Raw genomic sequence first — 25,280 nt, 5'->3', positions numbered from 1 at the left:
GTCATTGCTTTCTAAGCACAGCCACACTTTTCTCATTAGCTCATTTTCATTTAACTATGTAGCCAACCAGGCAACACTGAGAGGGTTTAAGCTTAGCATTGTCACACCAGATCCTGTTGACATGATGCACATTTCCCTTGTAATTCCAGTGCACAAGTGATGGGTTTAGGCCCGCTTCAACACGGTAGAATTTAGCTGGCTCTTATTATTTGGCATTGTCTCGGATTTAGCTGTACCACCGAGATTAGCAACCCTATCCATTGTCTGGGAATGTTCATGAAATCCCACAGAAAAAGTAAAGAGGATCGTGGATTAACAGTTTCTCCATGCAATAGGCTGATAGACAGGGAAGGGAAGAGAGAGAGGAAGAGAGAGAGAGCTCTTACTTCTGTACGGTTGGCATCCAACTGAAGTGAGTGCCAGTTAGCACATCACCAAGCTACAGTAGACGTTAAGACAATCACCTTATACTGTTGTATGGATGCCTCCCACTGGTGTGGGCCATGAGTTTTTTTTTTTGCCGCTCTAGAAACAGCTCAATGTATGTCAGTACTGATCCTGACATTTTGTGACTGCTTCTCAGGCTTTTGTCTTTGCTTTTACAGACTGCCACAAAGCACCATACACATTTCACAAGAAAAGAGTATGAATATGTCAAAGTATTAATGTAATGGACAGTGGCCAGTACTGTAGATATTTTGTTTTTCAGAAAAAAAAAAAAAAATCCTGGAGAAATCCCTTGTCTGTCTAAGATTTTCAGTTACTTTTTTTTTTTTTTTTATCTCGATAAATGCTAAGGCTTTGGCTTGGAGATGAAAGACGGAAGAACTGGTATTCTGTTCGTTCTGTGAGGCGTCAGGACTTGATATCAGTTTGTATGTGAAAAGCATAAGGCAGTGATAACTGCTTTGGCTGTTGCACATATTGGACTGCACATGCTGAACACACAGATGATCAAAGAATACCTCATACTTTCTACCTTGTTAGGCAGCACAACTGAAACAACACAAAGCAAGCAGGTTAGCTACTGTTGATGATGCTTCGTTTTCAGCTATGAATTCTAAGTTACTACATTTACATATTGTGGAGAAAAGGCTTTTTATTCAGTGTATGGGCTTGATGTTCACAATTTGCCCATCCATCAGTACGCATATGCATGTTCTGATGTTTATGTCTTCTGTGTGTTTCTGTGTATACCCACTGATCCATATCTGTCCAGGTATGCTGCTAACCTCCAGGGATGAGGAGGTGTTAAAGGTGATGAAGGGTGATTCAGTGTTTCAGCAGCGACTGCTGCTCCATGGTGGAGTTAATGCCTCAAGCTCCAAACCCCGTCATGTCCATGTATTTGCCGAAACCCAGGCTGAAGCGAGTGCTGGGCTAGAAGAAGAGGCTCAACTTGAAGTGGAAACTATGGTAATGGGCAGAGAGAGCACTGTAAAATGTAAATATCTCCTTGTATTTGTTTTTCTACTTGATTTCATATGGGGGAGGAAGCATTATGCTAGGAAATGATGACACTTTGTGCACATATAATATTAAATCATCATAAATAATTAAAGATCATTAAATATAAAGAATCTTTCTAAAAAGATGAATACATTTTTTTGTTTTTTGGGGACAATATTTTATCACAAATTTGTAAATTTACAGTAAATATGATAAAACAATTGTGCATAAAGCTACAATATCATTTCATCTCTGATAAATATTCAATTGTTATGCACTAAATTATTTTTACAGTGAGGCAAAGTGAAGAGGTGATCCCCCATTATGCCCAGCAGCTGAGAGAGCGTGTGCGGCCTGACATGATCACACTTGGCACCCTTTCACTGCAGCAGGTCAGGGCTACAAAGAGAAGTATCTGTGTCATCGTCCCATATTCACTTACACATCAGCCATGTCCATTATGCTGTGTATCACCGGCTTTGGCTAATGGACATAGGGTGTGTGCATGTGTGCATCTACATCTACCTATTTTTGTCTTTTCACAAGCCACTGTGTTCCTTACATGCATGTGTTACTTCCTTACTAATAGACTTTCTTGGTTTATGTGGCTTCTTTGCTATGTTTTTCATTCATACCTTTCTTTTCTCCTCTTCAATTATTCAAGGTACAATTTTTTTCAGCCATTAAACAGTTAACTGAGACTCAAAACAAACTGTAAGCCACTCCTTACCACTCTTTGCTCCTGCCATCCTATCCTGTTTCCCAACTACATGAACAATGGATGCAAGGTTACAACAACACAACAGAAACAACAAGCTAAAGATAGCTTTAGCTAACAAGTCAAGCTGAGCACTATCAAAGCACTAACCTTACACAAAGCTCAAATTGCTCTCAAATAAAAATCATATTAATTTAGTATAAAGGTAAAATTCAAGACCATAATAAGATGTTGTTACCATAAAAACATGTTTGCATTACAAATGAGTCGTGTGGTTGCCTTTAAAGCAGCTTCATATCAAAAAGTCAAACTGATGTTAACTCAGATTTTTGCTCATTCTTTGCTTCTCTCTCACTGTGCAAAAGAATGTGGCACTTTTTAGACGTTTAGTTGCTGAGATGTCCTCCATGGTTACCTGTTCTACGTGACCGAAAGACACCGAATCCTGTCTCATTGTCACTTGATTTATTAAACAATGAGTAAAATTCTGCAGTTCTGCGTTTTAATTTTATTGCAGATGGTCTGAATCTCATCTGAAACTACTCATGTGAAATTACCTTATGTAGAGCACACTGAAGATATTTCAGAGGTTAGGTAACTCATTTATCCTCATCTAAAAATGAGCGCATGGATTTTCAATTCCATAATCTAGTCTAAATAGGATATCCTCACACAATTAATTTATTTGTGGAAACAGTTTTGTTCTCTCTTTGAACTTTGTTGTTCATTGTTATACATATTTGTTTCTAACACAAGCAGATTTTTCTTGGTTCTTTACCCATCTTATGGCCTTTTCAGGAAAAATAGAGCGTGACTACTTTTTTATTTTCCAAGTAGGAAGTAGGAGTTTTTTTCAACTAGCATTTAAATCTGTAGCTTTTTTTTCTAAAACAAATGTCTGTTTTTCATCAGTCAGAAAACAGAGTGAATGCAAGAACATGGGATTTCCATTGTGTTAGCAACTCTATATTGTAAAGAAACCCAAACATAAATGCATATGTAAACAGAACACAGAACATCTATCCAGTGTATTTTTAGTTATAATCTCCCTTGAAAGGAGAGTAGGAGTATGAAATTATATGAATAGAAAGTAAACATAATTGGGAAAAAATGGTGCAACAATGTCTTACCATCAATTGGAAGTCACAGCAACAGTTGACTCATCCTCCCTCACTAGATAATCAGTGGCATCTACTGTGTACTGTATCAGTATTGGGATCAGTGTTATCTTATTCTGCCATAATATGTATGTCCTACTGTTTCCACACCTACCTCCCATTGAAAGCACATTATCCCCTAGAGATTTCACATCTATTTTAAAAATAATAGTGTTTTTCTTCTTTCTCTATTTTGCCTCTAAAGGGTGAGACGCTGTCACTTAGCAGTGTCAATGCATCTGAATGGAGTGTGAATGTGCTGACAGAATGTAAAACCAGCAGAAATACTCATCAAATGCCACATGTCTTTAGGGTCTGGCTCAGTATTGATTGCCTGCAGATTGCATTACAGTCACTCTTTGTGCTTAATTCTGCCATTAGGGTGCACTGCACTGTTTCATAAAACTGCATCCCAAGGAAGTATGCATGTGTATTTGTGTGTATTTTCAGCAAGCCGCTCAGAAGGGACCACCGAAGAGGTGTGATTGGGCAAACAGAAAGAAGAGACTAATGGCCTTTTTCATCAGAAATGTTAAGGTAAAGGCCCATGTATTGTTTATACTGTATATTATCCTCAAGGCATTAACCTGGGATTAAGTGCAATTTAAGAGTCACTTCAAAGCTAAATCCATTCATCCATTCAAGTTTTTTTTTCTCCAATCCATTCATATATAAATAACATGTGGATTTCTTACCAAAGTATTTGCTTTACTACAGTCACACATTTTAATTTATGATTATGTATTTTAAATGTAATCAACTGTCTATTAACTAACTTTAACAATGCTAAACAAATTTGCTCTCTATGTTAACATATCCCATATATTTCAAAGGAGCCGCATTCACAAAGAAACTATGATGAGGCATCAAGAGAAGCACAACCCAAGCTGAATACATTACATCAGTGGTAAAGTATTTTCTTAAGCCTCTGTATATTTGTGTTTGATGCTGCATGATTAGAATTGTTAAACTCCGCTCCACAGCTATTTTGGAGCCAAAATGGCTAAAATGACATACCCAAAGTAAAATGACTTGGGCTCCTGAATCACCCACACTGTATAAAACCGAAGGTCATCAGAGTCAGAAGCACTCTGGGTGATATAAAAATAGAGTAGCTGGTCTTTGAATTCAGAAAGTATTCACCTTTTTGGCATCCATATGAAATTCCCTTCTCACCCCTAACTCTGGTATGTGTCTTTCTTAACCTTTTGTCCTCAACTAGAGGCCTGGGAGGGTTCTGTGCGTTATCTTAGTTGTACCTAGAACTGCATTCTGCTGGACATAGAGCTCTCAGGATCTGCTAGAGCCACTCTCCCAGTTTAGGAGATAAAGCCCCAAGTGGTGGTACCATCACTGGTATCTGGAAATACCATGGGATTGTTGCCCTATTCACTACAACCGTCTGAGGGGTATCTCTGATCTGGACTTGGGTAGGCCTTATCCAGGGATGGGCAGTTCATGTTCCTCGAGGACCACTGTTGTGTTTGTTTTCCAACTATCCCAGCCCTACCCACGGCTGATTATTCAGATCAGGTGTGTTCAATTAAAAAACAGTGCGTAGGGCAGGGATAGTTGGACAACAAGCAGAACCGTGGCCCTTAGTGCCCACCCCTGGGCTAGCCCATACTCAGCACAGATTGTGTCTGGGTGCCATCTTGCTGATGTACTCCTTGGTACACTGGGTTTCATCCAGGACAGTGGCATTGATATTCACAAGGCCTTATCTGCCTTATCTATTTTGGTCAGAGCTGGAAGTAACCTACAGAGAACAGAAAACGTCAAATGCGACCACTCAATGTGTTAATCCAGATAACGCCTGAACCTGCTTGACTCTTTTAGTTTGCATCACTCTCATGTCAGCAAAAGGCAGGATGAGGTGTTGAGGTGGGATTTTGCCTAATGGAGGTAGGCCACAACTGGGATTCAAACCTCATTCTCCCATGTCAAACAGTTGTGTTCCAATACACTCTTTAATCTAGGCTAAATAACTGTGGATTTATCATTATTAATCTGTGGATTTATCATTAGTGTAAAAGACACTAGGGATTGTAAATAAGTGTGAATGTTTTTATTTAAAGGCAGCTCACTAAACAGAACTTTTGGAGTCTTCAAATAAGCACACGGTATCCGAATGATGTTGAGTTACTATATTTACATTTTGCTATATTTCACCACCTTGAGCTTAAATATTCTCACATTTCAACTATTTGTTTAGGTTTTGCTACTATGTGCATTAACCACCATCAGTGCAAATATGGCATTTCAGTCCATGTGGAGCACACTGTTCAAAAATTGTGGCACAGATGAACAATAAAATACTAAAGGTACATCAGTAATTCAAAATATAAAAGAATATGAGAACATTTTAAAAAAGTAATAATAAAATAGAATAAATAAATTCTTGTTCCATCCACTTTAGTGAGAGATCACACATTATATTTTCTAGCAAGAACCCCAGAGGCAATGAGATTAGTATGTTTAAGTTTTTAGTAATTACAGACTACCATTCTGGCTGAGATGATAAAATCAAGAAACTACTGTAGACATCAGTACCTTCTCTTGTGTTTGGTTGCTTTATGGGTGGGTGGTAGTCGGACACCAGCCCTGTCAGATGAATGTGGAGTTTAGTGAGATGACCTCTCCTCAACAGCCTTGAACCCTGTAAATTCTTTCTGATATCAATGGTGGGTGGCTATTAGACATGGGAGACTTTCTATGCATCACCTAGGGCTACATCTGCCTGAAATTGAATGAGAAATAATTTCACTTTTTCTCTCCCCACGCCTATGAAAGAAAAAAAATAAAGAGGAGAGACATGGAGCTGACTTGTGGTTTTTGTAACAAATGTGTAATTCATTTGTTTCCACTGTTTCTGATTTAATGGAGGTCGAGTAATTGCATTAGGAAGCACATTGTGTCTTGTTGTGAACTGATGAAAGCACATGTAATATTTTTGATAGGCGAACAGAGAGGAGGGAGAGAGGGAGAGAAAGGAAAGAAAGACTCAGTGCCTGCCTTTGATGCTGAGCATTTATTTGCTGAATTATCCTTCCTTTTACAAGTGTCTTATCCCCAGTCACAGGCAGGCCAAGGCCTCTGTGATATTGCTTTATTTTGAGGAATTAAGAGAGGTGGCGAGGAGACAGATTGAAGCAACTGCTTATTACATTACCACTGATAAGATTGAAAGGCAGAGAGAGAGAGTGAGAGAGAGGGTGGGACCCAGTGGAAAATGTTTTGTTGTGGTGTTATTAGATTGAGCTGCTGTTGGATACGGAGTGGAACAACAGAGTCCAAAATGCAGGTGGCTGTTAACGTTGTTAGCTTCTTGTGTTGGTGTGGTGTATATGTGTGTGTTTGTGCACTTAACAGCAGAACCATGGAAAGCCCATCACTCAGAGCACTAGGAGAAGGCCAGGAGGAAGTGATGGCCACATTCAGTCAGATAAGAGAGCTCCCAGAATCCTCCTCTTCAGTATCACAGCCCCTGTGGCAGGTAAGACCTGTTAGTCAGCGAGACTGTGGACTGAAAAACACATATTGGAAACAGAAAGTACATAAACACCAAGCCACATAACTCTAAAAATAGCTGTTTCTCAGGAAAGATGTATTGATCCTTAAATGTTTAAAGATGTCCAAAAAGTCAGGGTTATTTTCAAAAATAGTCAAATGATGTAATTATGTGAAATCCTGTGATGAAGGGGGAGAATGATTTTTTTTTTTTTTTTTTATTTATTCAAAGCCCTTAATTTCTTTCATTGCAATGGGTACTGTTATGCACATGCCTACACACATTCACACAGATACAATATAGACTGAACAAAATGCTTCCCTATATTGTACGCTAACTATACGTCCACACAATTTAATATATTATATAAGTACTTCTGCTTTGTATGAATAGTCTGTGGTTTAATGACTTGAAGTTGGAAGAAAAAGGAGTATTTGGAGTTAAAAAAAAAAGAAATAGAGGGAGAGAAGAGAAAAAGGAACCAAGTGGGAGGGAAAGAGGAAGCTGCAGCTTTAGCGGTAGCATCACCAGCTGTGGGAGGAGTGTACTGTTGTGTTGCATGTGGGGATGAGGCTGCCATGCCACCGTGCTGGCTTAAAGATGTAATGAATCTTCAGTCAGGGGCTTTCCTTCCAGGGTGACAACTGGCTTTGAGGAAGGTTGTAAATGCAGGGGAGATTGTGGTATAATTCCTCAGACTGGCGTTTGTGCCCCCCAGTCACCATTCGATTATCTCCCAAATTGCTGTGTTTCACTGAGATAAAGATTTTTTATGGCTTGCTGACTTGAAACAACCGGCACAGGCAGAATAGGGGGCAAAAAAAGGGAGAGGGATAGAGAGAAAGAGAGAGAGAGAGAAACCAATGGCCAAACCTGCCATGCATAGTAATTTCCTTTGGTAAATGACAAAATCTTTGTTTATATGACATTTCCCTAAAATTACTGCAGCGAGATGAATCTGAAATATAAAATGTCACATTTGGCATGCAAAACTATGAAAATATATTTCTGTGCAAAATTCATGGAGGCATTTAATTTAGAACGTGTTTAATAACTAAGGCAGCCTGCATCAGTAATCCTGCCCGGAGGTCCCAAAAAGATTGTCATATTTATTCTCTTCTTTCTTCACCCCCCTCCTTCATTCCGAAGCCAAAAAATTTTAAGGGTGAATGTTCATTGTTAATTAAGATTTACTAATTAAAATGAAAATAATTAACGAGAAAGCTTAATCTCTGAATATTAGCCCATACTTAGAAAGAAAGGAAGTTTTTGTATGTGGCATTTCCTGTCTCTATTAAGAATGCATTTTGTGTGATCAGTCAATGGAAAGCCCTTAAAAGATATTTCAGCGAAAGGACGGCCGCTTGCCAGCAAAACCACGGAGGATTCCTTGCTAGAGCCTTTGATCTCATCTGTAGGAGTGCTGTAATGTTATGGCACTTTAGGCACAACTCACGCTTGGGGCAAACAAACCACCTCTGATATGGAAAATTGGCTCACTTCACCTTTTACCTTCTCCTTGCTGTCTTGACTGTCTCTTATGATGTCTGTGCAAGTATGTGGGCCAGATAATAACAATACGTCTTAAGAACATACATAGTGTAAATTGGATACCGGTGTGATGTTATTATTTTTATTTCTTTGTTTCTTTCTTCTCCTTTCTCCTCCTCCATCTTCATTTTTTTGTTCTCCAGTCTGCATGCATACCTCTTTCCAGTGTAAAGGTTTGGAGGCCTCCTTCACCTCCTCTCCAATGTGAGATGTGTGGGTTAAACTGCTTTGCCCTAAATTATACTAATTTACTCTATTTCTAGATTGTCTTAGTTGTTTTGGTATCAAGAGATGCTCATAGTGGGCTGGCAATAAACAAATGGGATGGGATATGATCAGATAGGAAAAAGGCAAGATAAATAGAATAGGACTGGTTAGGATAGGATGTAATGGGATGGGGTAAGATGGAGTGAATACAGTGGAAGGATTCAGTTAGGATAGGGATGGAGCGTTAACGTGCTCACTTTGTTTTATAGCAATCTTCCAATTGGAAATTTAAGTTGCTTATGTTGTTCTGTCCATCCAAATCTTTTTGTCAAAATAACCAAACAAAATGGGCCAGTACTGCTGCAGTATTTAAGTTTAAGAACACCAAACTGGTGACAAGGACCGAATGGCTCTGTTTAAGCCAGATTGACTTCTCATTCAGTTCTGTTCAACAGATGCCATAGGGGACAAAAGACTGAATATGTATTTATATTGTTCTCTGATTATGTTTAATAAAAGGAACAAAACTGTCTAGCCAGCTTACCCTATTACTCATCTTAAGCTTTAAAAAAGAGGCACATGTCAAAACAAACAAGCAAATAAACAACAAGTGGGCTGATGTAGCCTGAAGGTTAGTGGGATGAGTTCGCTACCAGAAGGTTGGTGTTTTGAAACCTTCATCTAATGGGCAATCTAACCAAGGGTAATAAATATCGCTCTCTACACTGACACAAAATGAAAGAGGAAGGGATGGGGTAATTTCAACAACAGCTACAGAATGTATAGATAAGGAGATGTTGAGAAAACTGGGGGAAGTGATAAGTAAACTTTATTTACATAGCGACTTTCCAAACAGCATAAACAGCGTTGTTTGGTCATGATGGAGGAGGTAGATTAGATGACACAACTGTTGATATTTGCAACTGAGGTCAATATATACCCTACACTGTAAACAAATTCTGTCTTAGAGGCAGGTGAAGTGTTTACCTTTACAGGTGTGTGTGATGCTGTAGTTGATGTTTCAGTGATAAATTGTAACATCCACTTGACACACATTAACAGCATTAGTGTGATACAGCTGATAAGCAGTTGCACACTGGATACATTTACCAACAAATATAGTCAGCATGATCTGACTCTTATTAATGATTATCAGTCATTTTTAAGCTGTTTATATGTATCCATGTCCATCAAGCTAAGATTGTTGGCTGTAATGAGGTAAAAATCATTCTCTTTCTAATCAGCTGATCTGTGAGACAATACAGTCTGTACTTGTTCTGAGTTATAGAAGTTTTACTTCATGTAAAACAACTGGTTGTTTCATTGCTTTATGTAAGTGACGGTATACAGCATATCCATACACTTCTAGACTTCTTTATTTGTACACATGCAGACAAGAAATGCATTAAAGGGGGCTGTATTGTTTATTTTTCTCTGTACATTTGTGTATATGTCATTCATAAGTTCACTTTAGTTCAACAGAAAGCTATATTAGAAATAATGCAGAATCAATAAAATATAGCAGTCAAAGCTTATGTTCTACACTTCGTGTATTATAGGTTACCCAGAGAAGAAGCCCCCAGCCTGTGGAAGTGTCTCTTCGCTGCCTACGAGCCACTAGAGACAAACTACCCAAGGGCCTCTACAGTGTCAGTGTGGCCCTTCACAACTGTTTGGGTGGCTCAGCCATGGCTTGGTGTACTAAGAAAGACAAGCAACAGTGGTCGGTGGCCACTGAGCCAATTGAGCACCGAGGCCGTTTCTACGATACTGATATGCACATTAATCAGAATTTGTTCATGGTGAGGAATTTTGACAAGGGGTGGGATAAATGCTAAAAGAATGAATGAATGAGTCCGTATTGACATTGATAAATAACACTACAGAGTTGAAAGAGAATGAATGTGACTGGTTATTTAAAAAAGTACACAGGTACCACTGAGATGTTTCTTTCCTCAAATGGCTAATGCTTTTGTCATCCAAGTAATGACAGAATCAATAAGAATGAATTAACTTGTGCTTTGAGACTTTCATCATATTGCACCTTTATGCATATGATGCTTGGAGAAGCTGCTTTGAATGTTTGTTTTTATTTCCTGAATGTCTTTTCAGGGAGTAACAACATCTCTGAACTGAAAACAGTTTTCACACTGAATGACCCTGAATTAAAACAGACTTATTCACACTGACAAAGACATTGATCTGGATTTCAATTGAAAATGTGTGTAAAATGCAGTCTTAAAAACAAAAAGTCCCCTCAGATAAAGGCAAACAAGAAAATATCCTGAACTAATATGACAGAAGCTACCACATTGCATGTTTAGTTTTTGTTTTTGCCACAGCCCTTTGAAATGTTCTTCTTCTTTCTCTTTCTCTTGGTTTGATCAGTTGCAGTGAAGACAGACTATTTTCTAGATTGAAAGGGTTATGAGAAATTATATTGCCGCTAAAGACAGCATATGAAAATATGCCACACACAGCCTCTAGGTTTTTCTCCGGGGATCTCTATATGAATAAAACAACAACTTTTCAAACATGACATTTAATCCATGCATGTAAATCAGACCCAAGATCAATTATTCATTTATATAAGGAAGTAATGTTTTATTGGAATGAAAATGAAGTACAAATGTAGTGAAAATTTTAGTGTCTTTTCCACATGTCTTTGAGCATCTTTAACATAGTTGAGCTCAATCAAAAGGATGTAAGGAAAAATAGAAAAATTATTCAGAATAGACTAAATATTATATTTTTATGCATTTCCAATGCACAATAAAATACTAAACATGTTTTCCCATTTGGCCCTTTTGATGGACCAGCGTCAGAAAATTATATTTGATGAAATCTATGCACATTACACAACCACTTTCCTAAACCGCTTGATGTAAAGTAAAACATCCTCTATAGAGGCTGCACTAATCTTAAAAACCTAAATCCTCATTTTGGATAGTTGACATTGACCAGTGGATTAGAAATCTTAGTTTTTTTTTTTGTTCATTCAGCGATGATGTGTGCAGTAGAATACAAAAGATTCACATAAGAAACCTTAAAACACAAACCACTTAATCCAGTGTCCCTCTTGATCCTATAGAGTTTTGCACAGATTCAGAAAGGGCTTCTTCAGTGTTCTGATGGCAACTCTAAAGGCCTTAGCTGGAGCATTCAGCACATGTGGACACTGCCAATGGGGTGGTGGGTGTATTCACTGAACTAGAGCATCCTGATAATATTGTCTCCAGCTTCCATCAAAGATAAAGGATGGGGTAAAAACTGGCATAAACTGAATGCAGACCTGGGATCTGATTCAGAGGTAAAAATGGTTTAAGTACGGCATGGTAAATGCTGCATGTCACTCTTCCTTCTCTTCTCTCCTCCACAAACCCTTGGTTGTGCTTCATAGACAAACCTGTTGTTGTCCTGAATGATACTGGGAGAAATGCTGATCAGATTTGTCTAAAACTATCAGGATTGGCTTGATTGTTTTCTCTCTCTCCTCTTGCCCACACTACACCATGCAATTTTAGGAGTGCTTGCCGTGCCTTCTAAGAGGAAATGAGGAATTAGTGATGGTAGGAGGAAGCCAGGAGCTTATTTTCCTTTCCTCCCTCTCTCTCCCTCTTTTTTATTCACCCTTTGCTTTGTGTGCCTGGTTTTGGATTTAGATAGAAACAGTGCAGTTCAGTCAAATCTTGGATATACTGGCATGAGAGAGGGCCCCTGAGAGGAGTTGAGCCTCTGTTTTTTGTGTAGTTTTACACCAAATAAGAAGATCCATAAGTTTCCAATTTTTAATACTAAATGGAAGGAAGAAGGATCGAGCAAGTGGAAATTAAAAAATATTTTGGGTTCCAATATTTTACTCTGCCTTTGTCCCTTTTTAACCTTTTGTTGTAGTCACTGAACAGGATGACTCAGACATTTGACTTTAACCATATTTAGCGTTTTTCTCAAATCAGTTTGTTCTTAATTAAGCAGGATATTGAGCAGGATATTTCTAAAGGTTTAAAAGGCTCAATCCAGCAGACAGAGGAAAACCCTCTGATACCTATCATCCAGCCTCACACAACTCACTGCAACACTTCCCACACACACAAACATGCAAGCATCTACATGATGGTACTTCATACCCATGCACATGCACACAAATTGCTATTTATGCAGGTCATATTTCTTACAGTAAATGAATAATATGAAATACTCTCAATATCCATAATCTGTGATATTATGCCATAAATTTGTGTCCTGGGTCAGACACTACTACCCATCATATCACAGGTGCATACCAAAAGCAGATTAATACGGGGGGGGGGGGGGGGGGGGGGGGTATACATGATTTATGTGTTAAAACAAGTCCTCTGCGTTTTCCATTACAACTAATAAAGGGATAAAATATTTCCACCCAGTGGAATGATGGATGAAGTGACATACACCTCACTGTCAGTTCATTTTTTAAGCAAACCCACTGTTCTCTGGGTAAATAACAATGTATGTGTTTGCCATTGACTGCTAACCACTAACACTTTTGCTTCATGCAAGATATCCTTAATATCAAAAGTTTGATTGATAGTGGCTTTACGGTACTGCAAATTCAGTAACTGTCAGCTCATAGACTACAACAGCAATCTCAAGTTCTCCTCCACCTTGTGTTTGATGCTGACAGTCTTTATCACTCTAACATCTCCTTTTAGGCAATTTGCTGAGTTGGACGGGTAAGAATGGCAGTTAAGAAAGCTCTAAAAGAACACGGAAATAAGTTAAAGGAGGATTCAAGTCTAGGATGTAGATTAAGTGACTCCCTGAGGGCTCCTGTCCTGTTTGTTACCCTCTGAGTGTCTGTTTGTCATTGGCTTCGTGGTTGTGAGCAAGTCTATGCGTGCTTACACTACTTGTACCGTATATTCTGTGTCAATGTGTCTGCATATGTGTGTGTGTGTGTGTGTACGTTAGTGTATGCACCTGCAGGCATGTGTGTTCACCTGAGTGAAAGTTTGAGTGACTTTGCGCCTTTCTGTGTTTCTGCAGATCTTACCTGCAGCCTGTGAGATCATCCCCACCATGGTCCTGATATTCCAATTGATCGCACTACCGGGAGACGCCAGCCACATCAGCTCTGCTGTGGCTTGGGGAGCATTTCCTGTGTGTGGGCCAAGCTTATGTGTGGTCCCGGGCAGGTGGGTCAGCTGCAGTTTAAAGTTACCCCATTACCCCACAGTGATTATGTATGTTGAACAGCATATGTTTGCTTTTTCTCTCTCTTTTGATTTCATTTAACTGTGTTTCGTTGAACTAATCATTCATGGTACTGTACAGTGACCACTACTGGTTATTTGTCATCAAACCCAGGTTCAAAACCCCTCTTCTCAGGGGGGTGCCCAACACACAACTGGACCAGTTTAAAAAAATTGAAGGCTTCATCGCTTCAGATCTAGATCACTGGCTGTGCAACTTGTACTTTCAGGTTTGTGCTTATGCATGTGACTGGTAAACATGTACGGACGTTTGTTTGGGACATTTTTATTTATTTTGTTATTTATTTATTATTTATAGTTTCCTGAAGTGTGTGTGTGTGTGTGTGTGCGTTTAGGTGCGCATGTGTGCATACGTATCATTTCCATCACACTGACTCTCCCCTATTATTTGGGAGGTAAAATGGTGAATCTGGGGAGATGGGGGGTTGGATTTTGGATGATAAAAAGCTTTTACAAAGAAATTGGAAATTGGCCCCAGAGAGCAAACTAGAACCACATCTTCCAGATGCATTTGAGCTGATGCATTGATTAGATTAGTAAACATCTTAATTGAATTAAAAGCCAGAACAAAGCTCTGTGTCTTGTGTTTGTTTCTTTATTTGTCCTTTATGGCATGTTGTTTGTATTACTGTGTTATTATTACTGTCTATAGTTGCTTTGATTCCTCAGGGATGTAAATAGTCATATTTTTGTACATCTTTGCAAATGTACAGCACAATAGGTTGTAGAATATTCTAATTTAATTGAATTATTTTATGCCATTATGTAGTACTATAACAAATACTAATAATTGGCTATGTCTGCAGTTTGATCACTAACACCTGTTGTATAATTACACACACATGCTGTTTTCCCACAAACAATGGTGATGCAGTGGAATAATATGAACATAACTACTGATGACAGTAACATGAACAGGGTGTATTAATGTTCACTCGACCCATGTGTAGACTTCTAACACACACAAAGAGATGTATCTCTTTTTTGTTTGTTGTGTTTCAGGTAAAGAGGCTCCCATCTGTAACATCTGGGGGGGCAGAACATGGCATCACTGTATTAACAATTCCTCCTAACTCTCCTGTGACCCCCCGACCTGAAGTTCATCATGACCAACCCCAGGACCAACTGCCACACCAGCCCCAGCCTACGTCACAGCTCCAGCTCTGTCCTCAGCCTGTGCTTCCCCAATCCCAGTTATACCACCAACAGCAGCCACAAGCAGGCCACAGCAGCAGAGCAGGAGAGCCCACCATGATACAGTCTCACTGGGGGTCTCCTCTCCACCTGTCAGCTGTTTCTGCTTGTTCTTCTTCATCTCTGCCAGGTAGGGGTTCATTGGGTGAGAAGAATGGCAGGTCTCATTTACAGCAGTTCTTCACACATGAGGGAAATGTGCTTGAGGGTAGGGTTGGGTGAAGAAAGTGGGCCAGACTTGATAGACAAATTACATCAAACAAAGGATGTTTTCTCAGTTAGATTATATGCAAAAACCTAACAGATACACTGTAGCATTAGTCTTAGTTCAAGCAAATATTTAAGGAGCAAGCACAAACACTGATAGATCTAGGTGATAGACTTGTTACACATTCAGATAAAGCTTCTGATAATAACACCACTTCGATACGTAAACTAACCTTCTTCATGAAAAGCATTATCTAAACTAATGCAACTGTTCTTCAAAACAATAATTATTGTCTTAAAGTTATTTAAATTCTTAAGTTTCAGGTGTATTTGCGGTAAATTCATTTTCTATCACTATCTATTCTTTTCTATCTGTATTTTCCTGAAGGCACTAAGACACAGTGAAATGACACTGTGTAGCAAACGAACTGTTGTACTGACTCCACACTGGTTGGGTGTTTAGTGTTGCTTTGCAGAAAAAGTGGTCTTTCTGTGTGGAGTTTGCATGTTTTCCTCTCGTTCGTGAAGTTCTTCTCTGGGTGCTCTGGTTTCTTCCTGCCAGACATGCAGGTCAAGACTTACACTCCCAGGTGTGAACATGATTATGTTTCCATGTTATGTTATGAACGAGTGCTATTTTTTTTTTTTCTTACTCATAGTGCATTGCTGGGATTCGCTGTAACCCCAACATGATCCTGAATAGTTATATGTTTGTACATCAGCTGCAAAGATGAACTTTTCCGATATGGTTGCCCTGCTTATCTAGCCCAGGCAAGGTCATACCACAATTGTTACCCCATCCAGGGGTGCCTAATGATTTCAGTTAATAGTAATAAATATCCACTTTCTCAATTTAAAAACATATTACTTTTGTTTTCCATCTAGTTTAAAGTTTTCCAACACCCTGGCCATGGCTAAGAGTTAAATACAGGCTCAGTTGGTATTGATCTACTATAATGATGACTGGCTAGCTTCTGTGTTATTAATACATGCCCCTTCTTTTCCTTTTTTTTTTTTTTTTTTTCAGGCACGGCTCATCTTTATTTAACAGTTCTCAAAAGTTTCTCGGGTGCTCTGCTTTAAACATCACACAGGCTTTTTAATTACAAATGAGTTGTGACAGGTCTGCTGGGTAGCACCCTGGCCCATTTTAAACGTGATGCCGGCTGACAGCTTGGCAGTGTTCTCCCAGCACTGAAACATGTGGAAGAAATTGGTCTTTTACATTTCACAGCTTGTCGCTTCCTCTGCTGGCTGACCTGTGACCCCCCACAGAGATCCTAACACCCACAAGGGAAGTGTCCCCAACGAACTGACTGACTTTCCAGAGAGAGAGAGTGTGAGGGAGGCACTCACTATGGGAGATTTATGTTCTGCCACACAAGGTAAAAGGTACCAGGTCTTTTCAACACACACGGCTGCATATCAGACTCACACACAGACGTGGATGTCAGCACACACACTTGCAGCCAGGTGAGGAGGTTGCCTGGGAAGTGAACCTGATCCATAAGTAAAATAATGGATCAAAAGGTGTTCTACACAACACCTCATCCCCGGCATTCCCTAAACCAACCTGACGTTTGTGCCTCATTTACATACAGATCCGTTCATGTTGCATTACTTCTTGAGTGAATTATGGCATTCAGATGGGGAGATTACGTCAAGATTGAAAGGAGTGATTGGACGGATAACTTTAACCTTGCCAGAAATGGAAATCCAATTCAGCGAGGAAAAGAAGAAGAAATTATCCCCTGTTCCTCAGCCCTCTGTCAGGTCTCGGGTTTTCAGACGTTTTCTACCCATTTCATGCATCTCTGTTTCTGATGTCTGCTTCATGGAGATCACTTTCTCTGCACATGTGATGGCAGGATTTTCCTCATTACCCATTTGTTTCAGAATCAGGACAAGTATATGGAGACCTCTTGTCACTGCAACAATGTACACACAGCAGACACTGACAGAGAAACTGGAAGTTTGTATTCCTGAGGCCTTAAGTTAATTAATCCCTGTAGAAAATTTGTAGTGCATGGTGAGGTGTCTATTACAGAACAAAACCTGACATCCCAATCCAAGATAATAACTCTGACAAATTTTGATTGAAAAATCAGAAGCTTACTGTAAGAGCTACTGTGTGGCCATAGATGTTTTTGTGTTTCACATTAACATGCCATTGGATGATTATAATTCTGATTTACCTCAGTTGACTTGTCCAAGCATAATGGAGAGAATTTGGCTTTTTAATGTGGAGATTAGCTAGAGGCACACTAGGTTAAGTGACCTTTCACATTAACTGAATGATCCAGTTACACTGGGTTTGTTTGAACCCAAATGACTAATTAGATTAGAGTCTTGTTTCATGATCGACATTAGTGGATCACTATGAGTACACAGATGATTCTGCCATAACTGTAGCACCGCTTTATTTATCTGCCTTTTTTATTTTATTTTATTTTTTTAACAAACGCAACATAACACCCATCCCCTTGAGCATGGATAGTGATTTCGAGGATTCCTCATCTAATGTCTTCTTTGGAGCGCTGCCCTGCACTTTCAGGATGTGCTCCCCTCCAGGCTGGTCCCAGTCATCCGAGTTTTAGACTACAATGTTACATCATATCCTCTCAATCAGTTGCACTCTGAATCCTGCTGATTAATTCAACAATGTCCGGATTCCAAATGGATAGATTCAGGCTTTGAAGACTGTTTGCAGAGATACACAAGTAAACCCACACAGTTGGTGTGGTAAACAAGCCTTAAGGACCACATGTGGGGGGCAAATACAGAGCATATGGGATAAATGCACCCAAAAGTAACAGTTTCTTGCCTACAAACTGATAATTCATATTTTTTATGTGATAAGTGAGTGCAGCCTGTGTGATTCAGTCCAACAGACTTCACCAGTAAGTATGAAAGTATGAAGTATGCATTGAATGTCTGTTATAGAAAATAAATTTAACAAAACCTTAACAAAAGACTGTGACGTGGACTCACAGGTATTCCACAGGTGACTGACTTTTTATCCCTCTGTAACTTTGATCCAGTCATCAGGTAATTATTGAACAAGAACTGTGATCTCAGTCTGGTTGCATCTCACCAGTAACACAATGATGGGGTCTTGACCTCAAGTTTATTTTTTCTCTGGGCCTGTTTTTGTGTATAGGCAGGAGAGAAAATAAGTATGTTGAGTTGTGCATTTGTAGAACCAACTCATTTGTATTTTTAAATTATGAAGTGTTTAGATTACAGAAGTTACATGTTAATATTTTGTTTAATGTCCTGTGTGGGTGCGTTAATGTGGTGAACACACTGGATGAGAATACAGTGTGTGTTTTGGTGTTAACACAGCTCAGAGCACAGGGGACAACAAGGAGTTTGTTGTTGGCCTTGAGTGCCCGGGGAGGCTGAAGTTGTGGCAACTCCAGCACTCTGAGTTCATGGACATAGCCCTCAGCTGTCGAAACTGTCGATGCTGCCTCCGCACTCATTCTGGTTCCACAGCATCTGCGCATTAGCAAGTGGGACCTGGTGTGTGCATATGTGTTTGACTGTGCTGCCTAGGAAAGTGTCTTAATCCATTATGATCCAGTTCTTTAAGTCCATAGAAGCTGTTGTTGTTGCTAATGAAAACTAGGATCTGTGTGTGTGTGTGTGTGTGTGTGTGTGTGTGTGTGTGTGTCTGTGTGTGTGTGACTGTGTTTGCAAAAGCAGCTGACAAATGACTGCTTTACTCTGTCTCACCATCAGAAAAAAAACACACAAATTGATTACTTTGCTGAAGATTAATATTTTCTCAAGTGCACTTCTGCCTAAAGTTTTACCAATAAACTATGAAATGAATACAGAAGTTAATAATCCATAATGCACATTATTTTTTTCTTGGTGAATATAGTGTGGGAAACTGACCACATTCTCAGATATGTTCCACTTGATATTATCATTATTATTATTAGTAGTAGTATTAGTAGCAGTAGTATTTTTTTCATAGTGCATTTCATAATAAAAACCTTAAAAATACTCTAACATGTATTTAAACTGTAAACTTAAAATATGAGATTATGTGAAACCTTAGCCCAGACACAAAATTGAGTTTACAGTTATGCAATGACATAAAAATATATACATATAAATTATTTTATCACGAGATTTCAGCTTTTTCTTTTAGCCATCATAAGGATTTCTGATGTGTTTCTCATATTGAGGTTATTATTACAGTTATATTTAATCCCACAGAAAAAAATATATGTGTTATCATTGCATATGTTTCCATATGAATTATATAGATGTGACTGGTTCCACGGGGGAAAAAAAGTTTCACATAGTGAGATTTTTACATGTATTAAGCTAAGGTTTACTTAATTACAACCTCCAGGCGACGCAGAAACCCTTTTTTAAATTCTGTGACTGTTAATATGCTAAATAATGCAGATCTCCGACTCTTCAAGCATGAGACACACATCTGGCAGCTTACCATTTAAATTACAGCAAAAAAAAAGAAAAAAAAAAGAAGAGTGAGCTGTCTCGTAGAGAGAAAAAGGAGGGTAAGGATGAAAAACACTTCAAAAGTAATTTTTAAAGAGTAAAATGAGGAAATATATTTCAACCAAGTTTAATTTTTTTTATTTTGACTTTTTGTCATTTCTAATTGCACACGCTACAGCATTGTGGTTAGAAAGGTTCATTTCTGAAATTGCAGAAGTCAGAAGTGCTTGTGCAAATGAAGCTCCTCTCTAAAATAAGTGCACAGATAGTACACCAAAATGTCTCTAGAGTAGGAAAAACCAGAGAAAAGCAACACTTGCAGCAGGGTATCCAGTAATCAAAGAGTATTTTATTTGATTTTTTTGGTTCACTGCAAACAGCAGAGTTATTCTGCGTGAATTGTAATCTCTCTCATTTTATGCACAATTACAAAGCTTTTGCCTTTTTATATTAATGCTGTGTAACTAAATGTTGTAATGAAATATTTCCATTATTGTTTTTCAGACATTTTATCAGTTCTCATACCAGTGATCCTCACTATGATTGCTTGAGAAAAAAAAAAAAACAAAAACACACATGAACCTTAGTGTTTTTTTCACACTCACTGAACGTTACTTTTCTTTTTGGGATGCAGGGAAGAATTCCCCCTCCGGAGCCATTTCTGGAAATGCAAGAGAGAAGAGTGATCCATGCAGGGGGACCGCGGAGGGTGGGATTCTCTACAAGGTAACTCAGTGATTTAAGGGGAAGTGTTCCCACCCTTTAAATGAGAACCCTCTCTATTTTCTCCTTTTCTTCCCACCCCTCTCTGCACCCCTACACACACCTCCCTGGCTTATTATCTGAGATTTGTCAAAATACATTTCACACTAACAGGTATTTTTCAGCCTTCAAAGCCAGTTTTGATCTGCTTGACAAGCCAAAGCAGCTCAAATTCTGTGAAATCAGCAATGCCAGCCAGGCCTCCCTTTTTTTTCTCCAAGCCACACTAAACACGCCTCTTCCTGTGCTACAGAGGACTTAAGCTAAATTAATCAAAGCCTGCATGTTACCTGCCATACTTTGAAGTGGTAATTGCAAAATTACTGTGTGTGCTGATCTGGCATTGCTGCCTCCTGGTCCGCCCCTGCCATTGTGCTGCCTTTTGTTGTTGTGATGTTATTGTTGAGGCAGTTAGAAGCCTATGAACAACATCAAGCTTCTGTCTCTCACACATATATGCGTATGCTCCCCTCCTGCTTCTCTCCTTCTACCTCCAAGTGTTTATTCTTATCAACCTCCTCCTTCTGACGTACTCGTGGCTCTTCAGACCACCATTAATCAGTGATGACCTGATGCCAAATAAATGAGTTTGTTGATATAAGGTTTTATTTCCTCTGTAGACGGGTTTTCTCTTCTGCTCTTGGCCCTATCCTTAAAACCTTGCTCATTCTGTCAAATGTCGTGGTATGGAACCCAGTTGTCTAATGATTAAGTGGAGTGATCTCCAAGCTGCCCCAGACTGGGAGTGCTAGGGATCAGATTTCAACCCTTCAACCTGCAGTGCAGGCCTAATTAAAATGAATTTTCTCCAGGCGACCACTTTGCCCACAGGGCAGGAATTCAGCTATATACAGAATCTGCTCTTAAGGTATTGCATTAAATTTATTGTGGGGAGACACCAGAGAACATTGCAGTTTATATCCCGCATTTTTTTTCTCACTGCTTTCTTTCCTGCTCCTTTCCACCTTTTTATTGTGATCATCACTCTGGAATCCAACCTAGCTTTGGCAAAGATTGCCCTATGAAAACGGATGGAGCTTTTATGGGGCCCTGCACATTTACTACTTCCTGAGCCTAGTTTATCTCAGAGGGAGAGACAAAGAGAGAGAGAGAGAGATGGAGTAGAGGAAATTATAAAAAAATGAAATGGAGAGAGGTAGAGTGAGAGAGGGATGGAAGAAAAGAGAGGTTGCTTATTCCAACTGTGGATCTCATTAACATACATCAGTAAGTATTTCACAACTTCAAGCAGAAAAGCACTAAGCCCACCCAAGGGCAACACAGGCAGGGCTGACAAGGCCAAGGAAAGCAAGCTGTTAACATGTTGGCGGCTTAACAAATAATATCTGCTCCCAAGTACCTTGGTGAAATATTTAAAACCCCACTTCCTAACTCCATTTGACTGTGTTTATGATGATGACAGTAAACGACTTGTGTGGAAAATACAGCGCCAGCTGCTCAAATATCACATATTTAACACCACGTCACTGTACTCACGTTTCCTAAATGAACACAACTTGAATGATGGCATGCCATATGCGATTTTGCCGTCATTCTTGTCTCTTGTCAATTGAGGCGCGGCTGAGATATAGGAGAGGCTCCAAAGTGCCACGCATACTGTCACTGTCACCGTGTGCATCCCCCAAGATAAATTCAGAGGCCTGTTTCCTGCTTTGATTACAAATGACATCCGCATGTGTTCTCCCCGATTTCTGCTCCTCACAGAAGAAGCCAATCAAGAAGACAAATAGCTGTGGCCCCAGCATGAACGGCAGCAGCGCACCGCCTCGGCAGGCAGACAAACAGAAGATGCAGCCTTCAATGGAGAACCTCTCTGCGGAGGAGATGGAGGAGTATACATTCTCCCTAAAGTAAGTCTCACGACTCATTATCCTGTCTCAGCCTTGCAAAATTCAAACGTGAAAAAAAAAAAGAACGTGGGTGACAACTGGTTTCTCTGCCTCACAGCCAGCATCAGCCAGACAGATGCTGACAACAAAATGTGCCTACAACACCTCCTGTACAGATACAGATACAGTAGTCACATGATTTTTAGTGGGAAATCCTAACAAAACAGAGGTTGTATAGCTTTAATCACGCACAGCTCCATTTTAATTTGTCATCATAAACAATTCACATGAAAAGTTTCTGGGGCCGCCTTGAACAAAGTTTGTGAGAAAGCAGGTAAATTACTTAGCTCATAACAGTTTTTACTTTATATTTCCTTTTTAAAAAAATGTCACTGGGTAGTTTAGTTGTTTCCTACTTCTATACAACAAAAGGGGTTTGTTATTTTTCCCCTCTTCACTGTGGCTTACAGCATTTGATTTTAATGAGAAAACATTGATATATGAAATATAAACAAAGCAGGAAGCATAGAATTTCAAACACACGCCAAATATGTTAAAAGAAACAAGGTTCAGGAGAGTATGCCCATGGAGCATCAAAATAGGCTAAAAGCAAAATTGCTTATTTCAACAAAAAAGTCACAGGTATTTGTCTTTATTTGAACGTCAACTAAATTAAGGGGAGGGGATTGCCACACACCATATTACACTGGAAGAGAGAGAGAGAAAGAGACGGGAAGTCAATGTGGGTGAGAGAGACAGAAACAGAGCTCTCCCTGGAGATTTAAAAGTACCCGTGTTTCCTCATTTCTGGGAGTTGGTAATTTATAGCTGCTGGTCACATATTAAACAAGATCAGAGACTACTCCCTGACATCTTCTGAACATACTGGGGGAATTCAAATGATTACCAGCGTATCCTGCCAACAAATGACGACAGAGGGACTATCTTGAGGGAGAGTGAATAAAAAACGAACATAGAGCCCAGGCAGACTGCACACAAAGCGACACAATTAAATGGTTTTCACGATTATTCATAGTTTCGCATTTCACCTCTGAGCAGTTGCTTGGTTCTGTAAGATGAGGCATTGCTGTCTGTCATAGGTATGAACTGTACTGGCTGCTTCATGATACCCTGTTATGGTGCTGCTGCTGCTTTTGAGTTAATATGTAGAAGCACACTGCACACACATCTCTGAGCTAAATCTGCTTTTCTGCCCCTGTCTAATCAGAGCATTTCAAAGATATGGTGCAAATGTTGGCTTTTACAATGAAGTAAAGAGATTGCAGTCTCAAAGCTATCACCCATGTCTCCCACTGTTTAACTTATTCTGGGCTTCTCTACATTACCTGAGGACTGACTGATGTGTGTCTGTATGCATCTGCACACAGTACCATGTTTGTGTTTACAGTATGTGCCTATCGTGTGTGTGTGTGTGTGTGTGTGGGTGAAGGCACAGTATGTTTGCGCACACATGTCTGGGTATACATGTACTTTATGTGGTATGAGATTTCATACTGCAATGATCGAGGGATATTACTGCCATCTATTGAGCCACTAGAGACTGAGCTGATTGAGGATTTTTTAAGGTGTCCTGACACAAATGTGCAAATCAGATGCTCATGTATTATTAAGCAAACACTTAGAAACAGTAAGATTCATTTAGAATAGATTGAGAATCACACAAAAGCTTTAACACAATGCATTCATTTCCAGAATGTCACAGTTGGGAGTGCTTTATTCACAAAGTAAAATAAATACCCACAGATGTATTGACATAAAGTAGGCTAATGTCTTAGAGAGCTCCACTGTACCGACACTTATAAGAAGAACACATCTCACTTTGTATTCAGGAGGCCTAAATGTAATATTTTGTACTGTATGTATACATTGCAGGACGTGGCAGTGGGTGTATAACATATAACAATGGGATGTTAAGAACTCACCTGTCTATCAACTGTCCTAAATTAAAATGATATTGGTACAGTTATTGTAAGGAGTATTAAAAGTTAAGATGATGCACAGCCACATGTGCATCACTAACACCTCCTATTTTCCACAAACAAAAGGTGATCACAGTCTTCAAAACCAGAGATAAATGAAAATCTTACAGGGCTTTTTAAAAGCAATGCTCAGGAATCTATATACATACATAATTTAATTAATTAATTCATAGTATTTTGTATTTAAAGGTTTTTTTTAAATTCTAGTTATAATTATTATTATTATTTTAAAGGCCAGGATCAGCCCCTGTCTCTTTTCCTGGGATTAATGATTTTATTCTGTTTATTTTGTGTAATTTGAATAAAGTGAAAATTACACAAAATAAAAAGACGATTAAAACAAGTAAGGAAGGGTTCTTCTTTTTGTCTTTTACTGCTTTCTGTTGGAACATGCATAAAAGTCTGATGCCACCCTTCCATCTAGATATTTACCTCATTTTATGTCTACAAACATAATTTTGAACATCATTATCTCATTTCTATAGCTCTGATGCAAATCAAAGCATCTGATTTAATACAGCTGTTGTAATTCGATAGAGCCAATTTAGTACTTTTGGATGGTGTGGCAACACCTTCTAGCAAAGGTAAACATGCTCAGATTGAAATAGTTGAAATAGTACACAGCCCGGTGATGACCTATTGTTTTCCTAACTTGCAATTAAGCTTTATAAAATTCATTACATTGCATATCACTTGCATACTAACACCGGTTTTTGTCTTTAGGAAAACAAACTGTCAAGTGTTATTAATCATACAGATTTTGATTTCTATGCATCCATGATGATGTCAGTTAGCTGTAGTGCTGGGTCTCATCAATGTTACTCAACTATTTTTTCTCATCTGGTTTTTTAGGAGAGAAACCTGTTTTAATCAAAGTCATTCTCACATAGCAATTAGATCTAATTAGTCCAATTATCAAGATTCTAATTACATTGAAATATACCCC

The 25,280-nt window shown here is 39.0% G+C and overlaps 1 protein-coding gene across 1 annotated transcript in view; it reads left to right on the top strand.

Annotated features, from left to right (window-relative positions):
* Positions 1 to 25,280, top strand: part of ofcc1 (orofacial cleft 1 candidate 1) — a 73,341-nt gene that overhangs the window by 6,307 nt on the left and 41,754 nt on the right. Inside the window, exons 6-15 of the mRNA XM_026292851.1 lie at positions 1,220 to 1,444; positions 1,744 to 1,841; positions 6,697 to 6,820; positions 8,155 to 8,249; positions 10,153 to 10,395; positions 13,616 to 13,764; positions 13,937 to 14,051; positions 14,845 to 15,166; positions 20,357 to 20,448; positions 22,210 to 22,355. Coding sequence (XP_026148636.1) covers positions 1,220 to 1,444; positions 1,744 to 1,841; positions 6,697 to 6,820; positions 8,155 to 8,249; positions 10,153 to 10,395; positions 13,616 to 13,764; positions 13,937 to 14,051; positions 14,845 to 15,166; positions 20,357 to 20,448; positions 22,210 to 22,355 — 1,609 coding nt within the window. The remainder of the gene's footprint in view (positions 1 to 1,219; positions 1,445 to 1,743; positions 1,842 to 6,696; positions 6,821 to 8,154; positions 8,250 to 10,152; positions 10,396 to 13,615; positions 13,765 to 13,936; positions 14,052 to 14,844; positions 15,167 to 20,356; positions 20,449 to 22,209; positions 22,356 to 25,280) is intronic.

The sequence above is a fragment of the Mastacembelus armatus genome, chromosome 20 (assembly GCF_900324485.2).
Source record: "Mastacembelus armatus chromosome 20, fMasArm1.2, whole genome shotgun sequence".
Lineage (NCBI taxonomy): Eukaryota > Metazoa > Chordata > Actinopteri > Synbranchiformes > Mastacembelidae > Mastacembelus > Mastacembelus armatus.
Note: the sequence above shows the minus strand (reverse complement) of the source record. Positions and strands in the feature narration are given on the sequence as shown.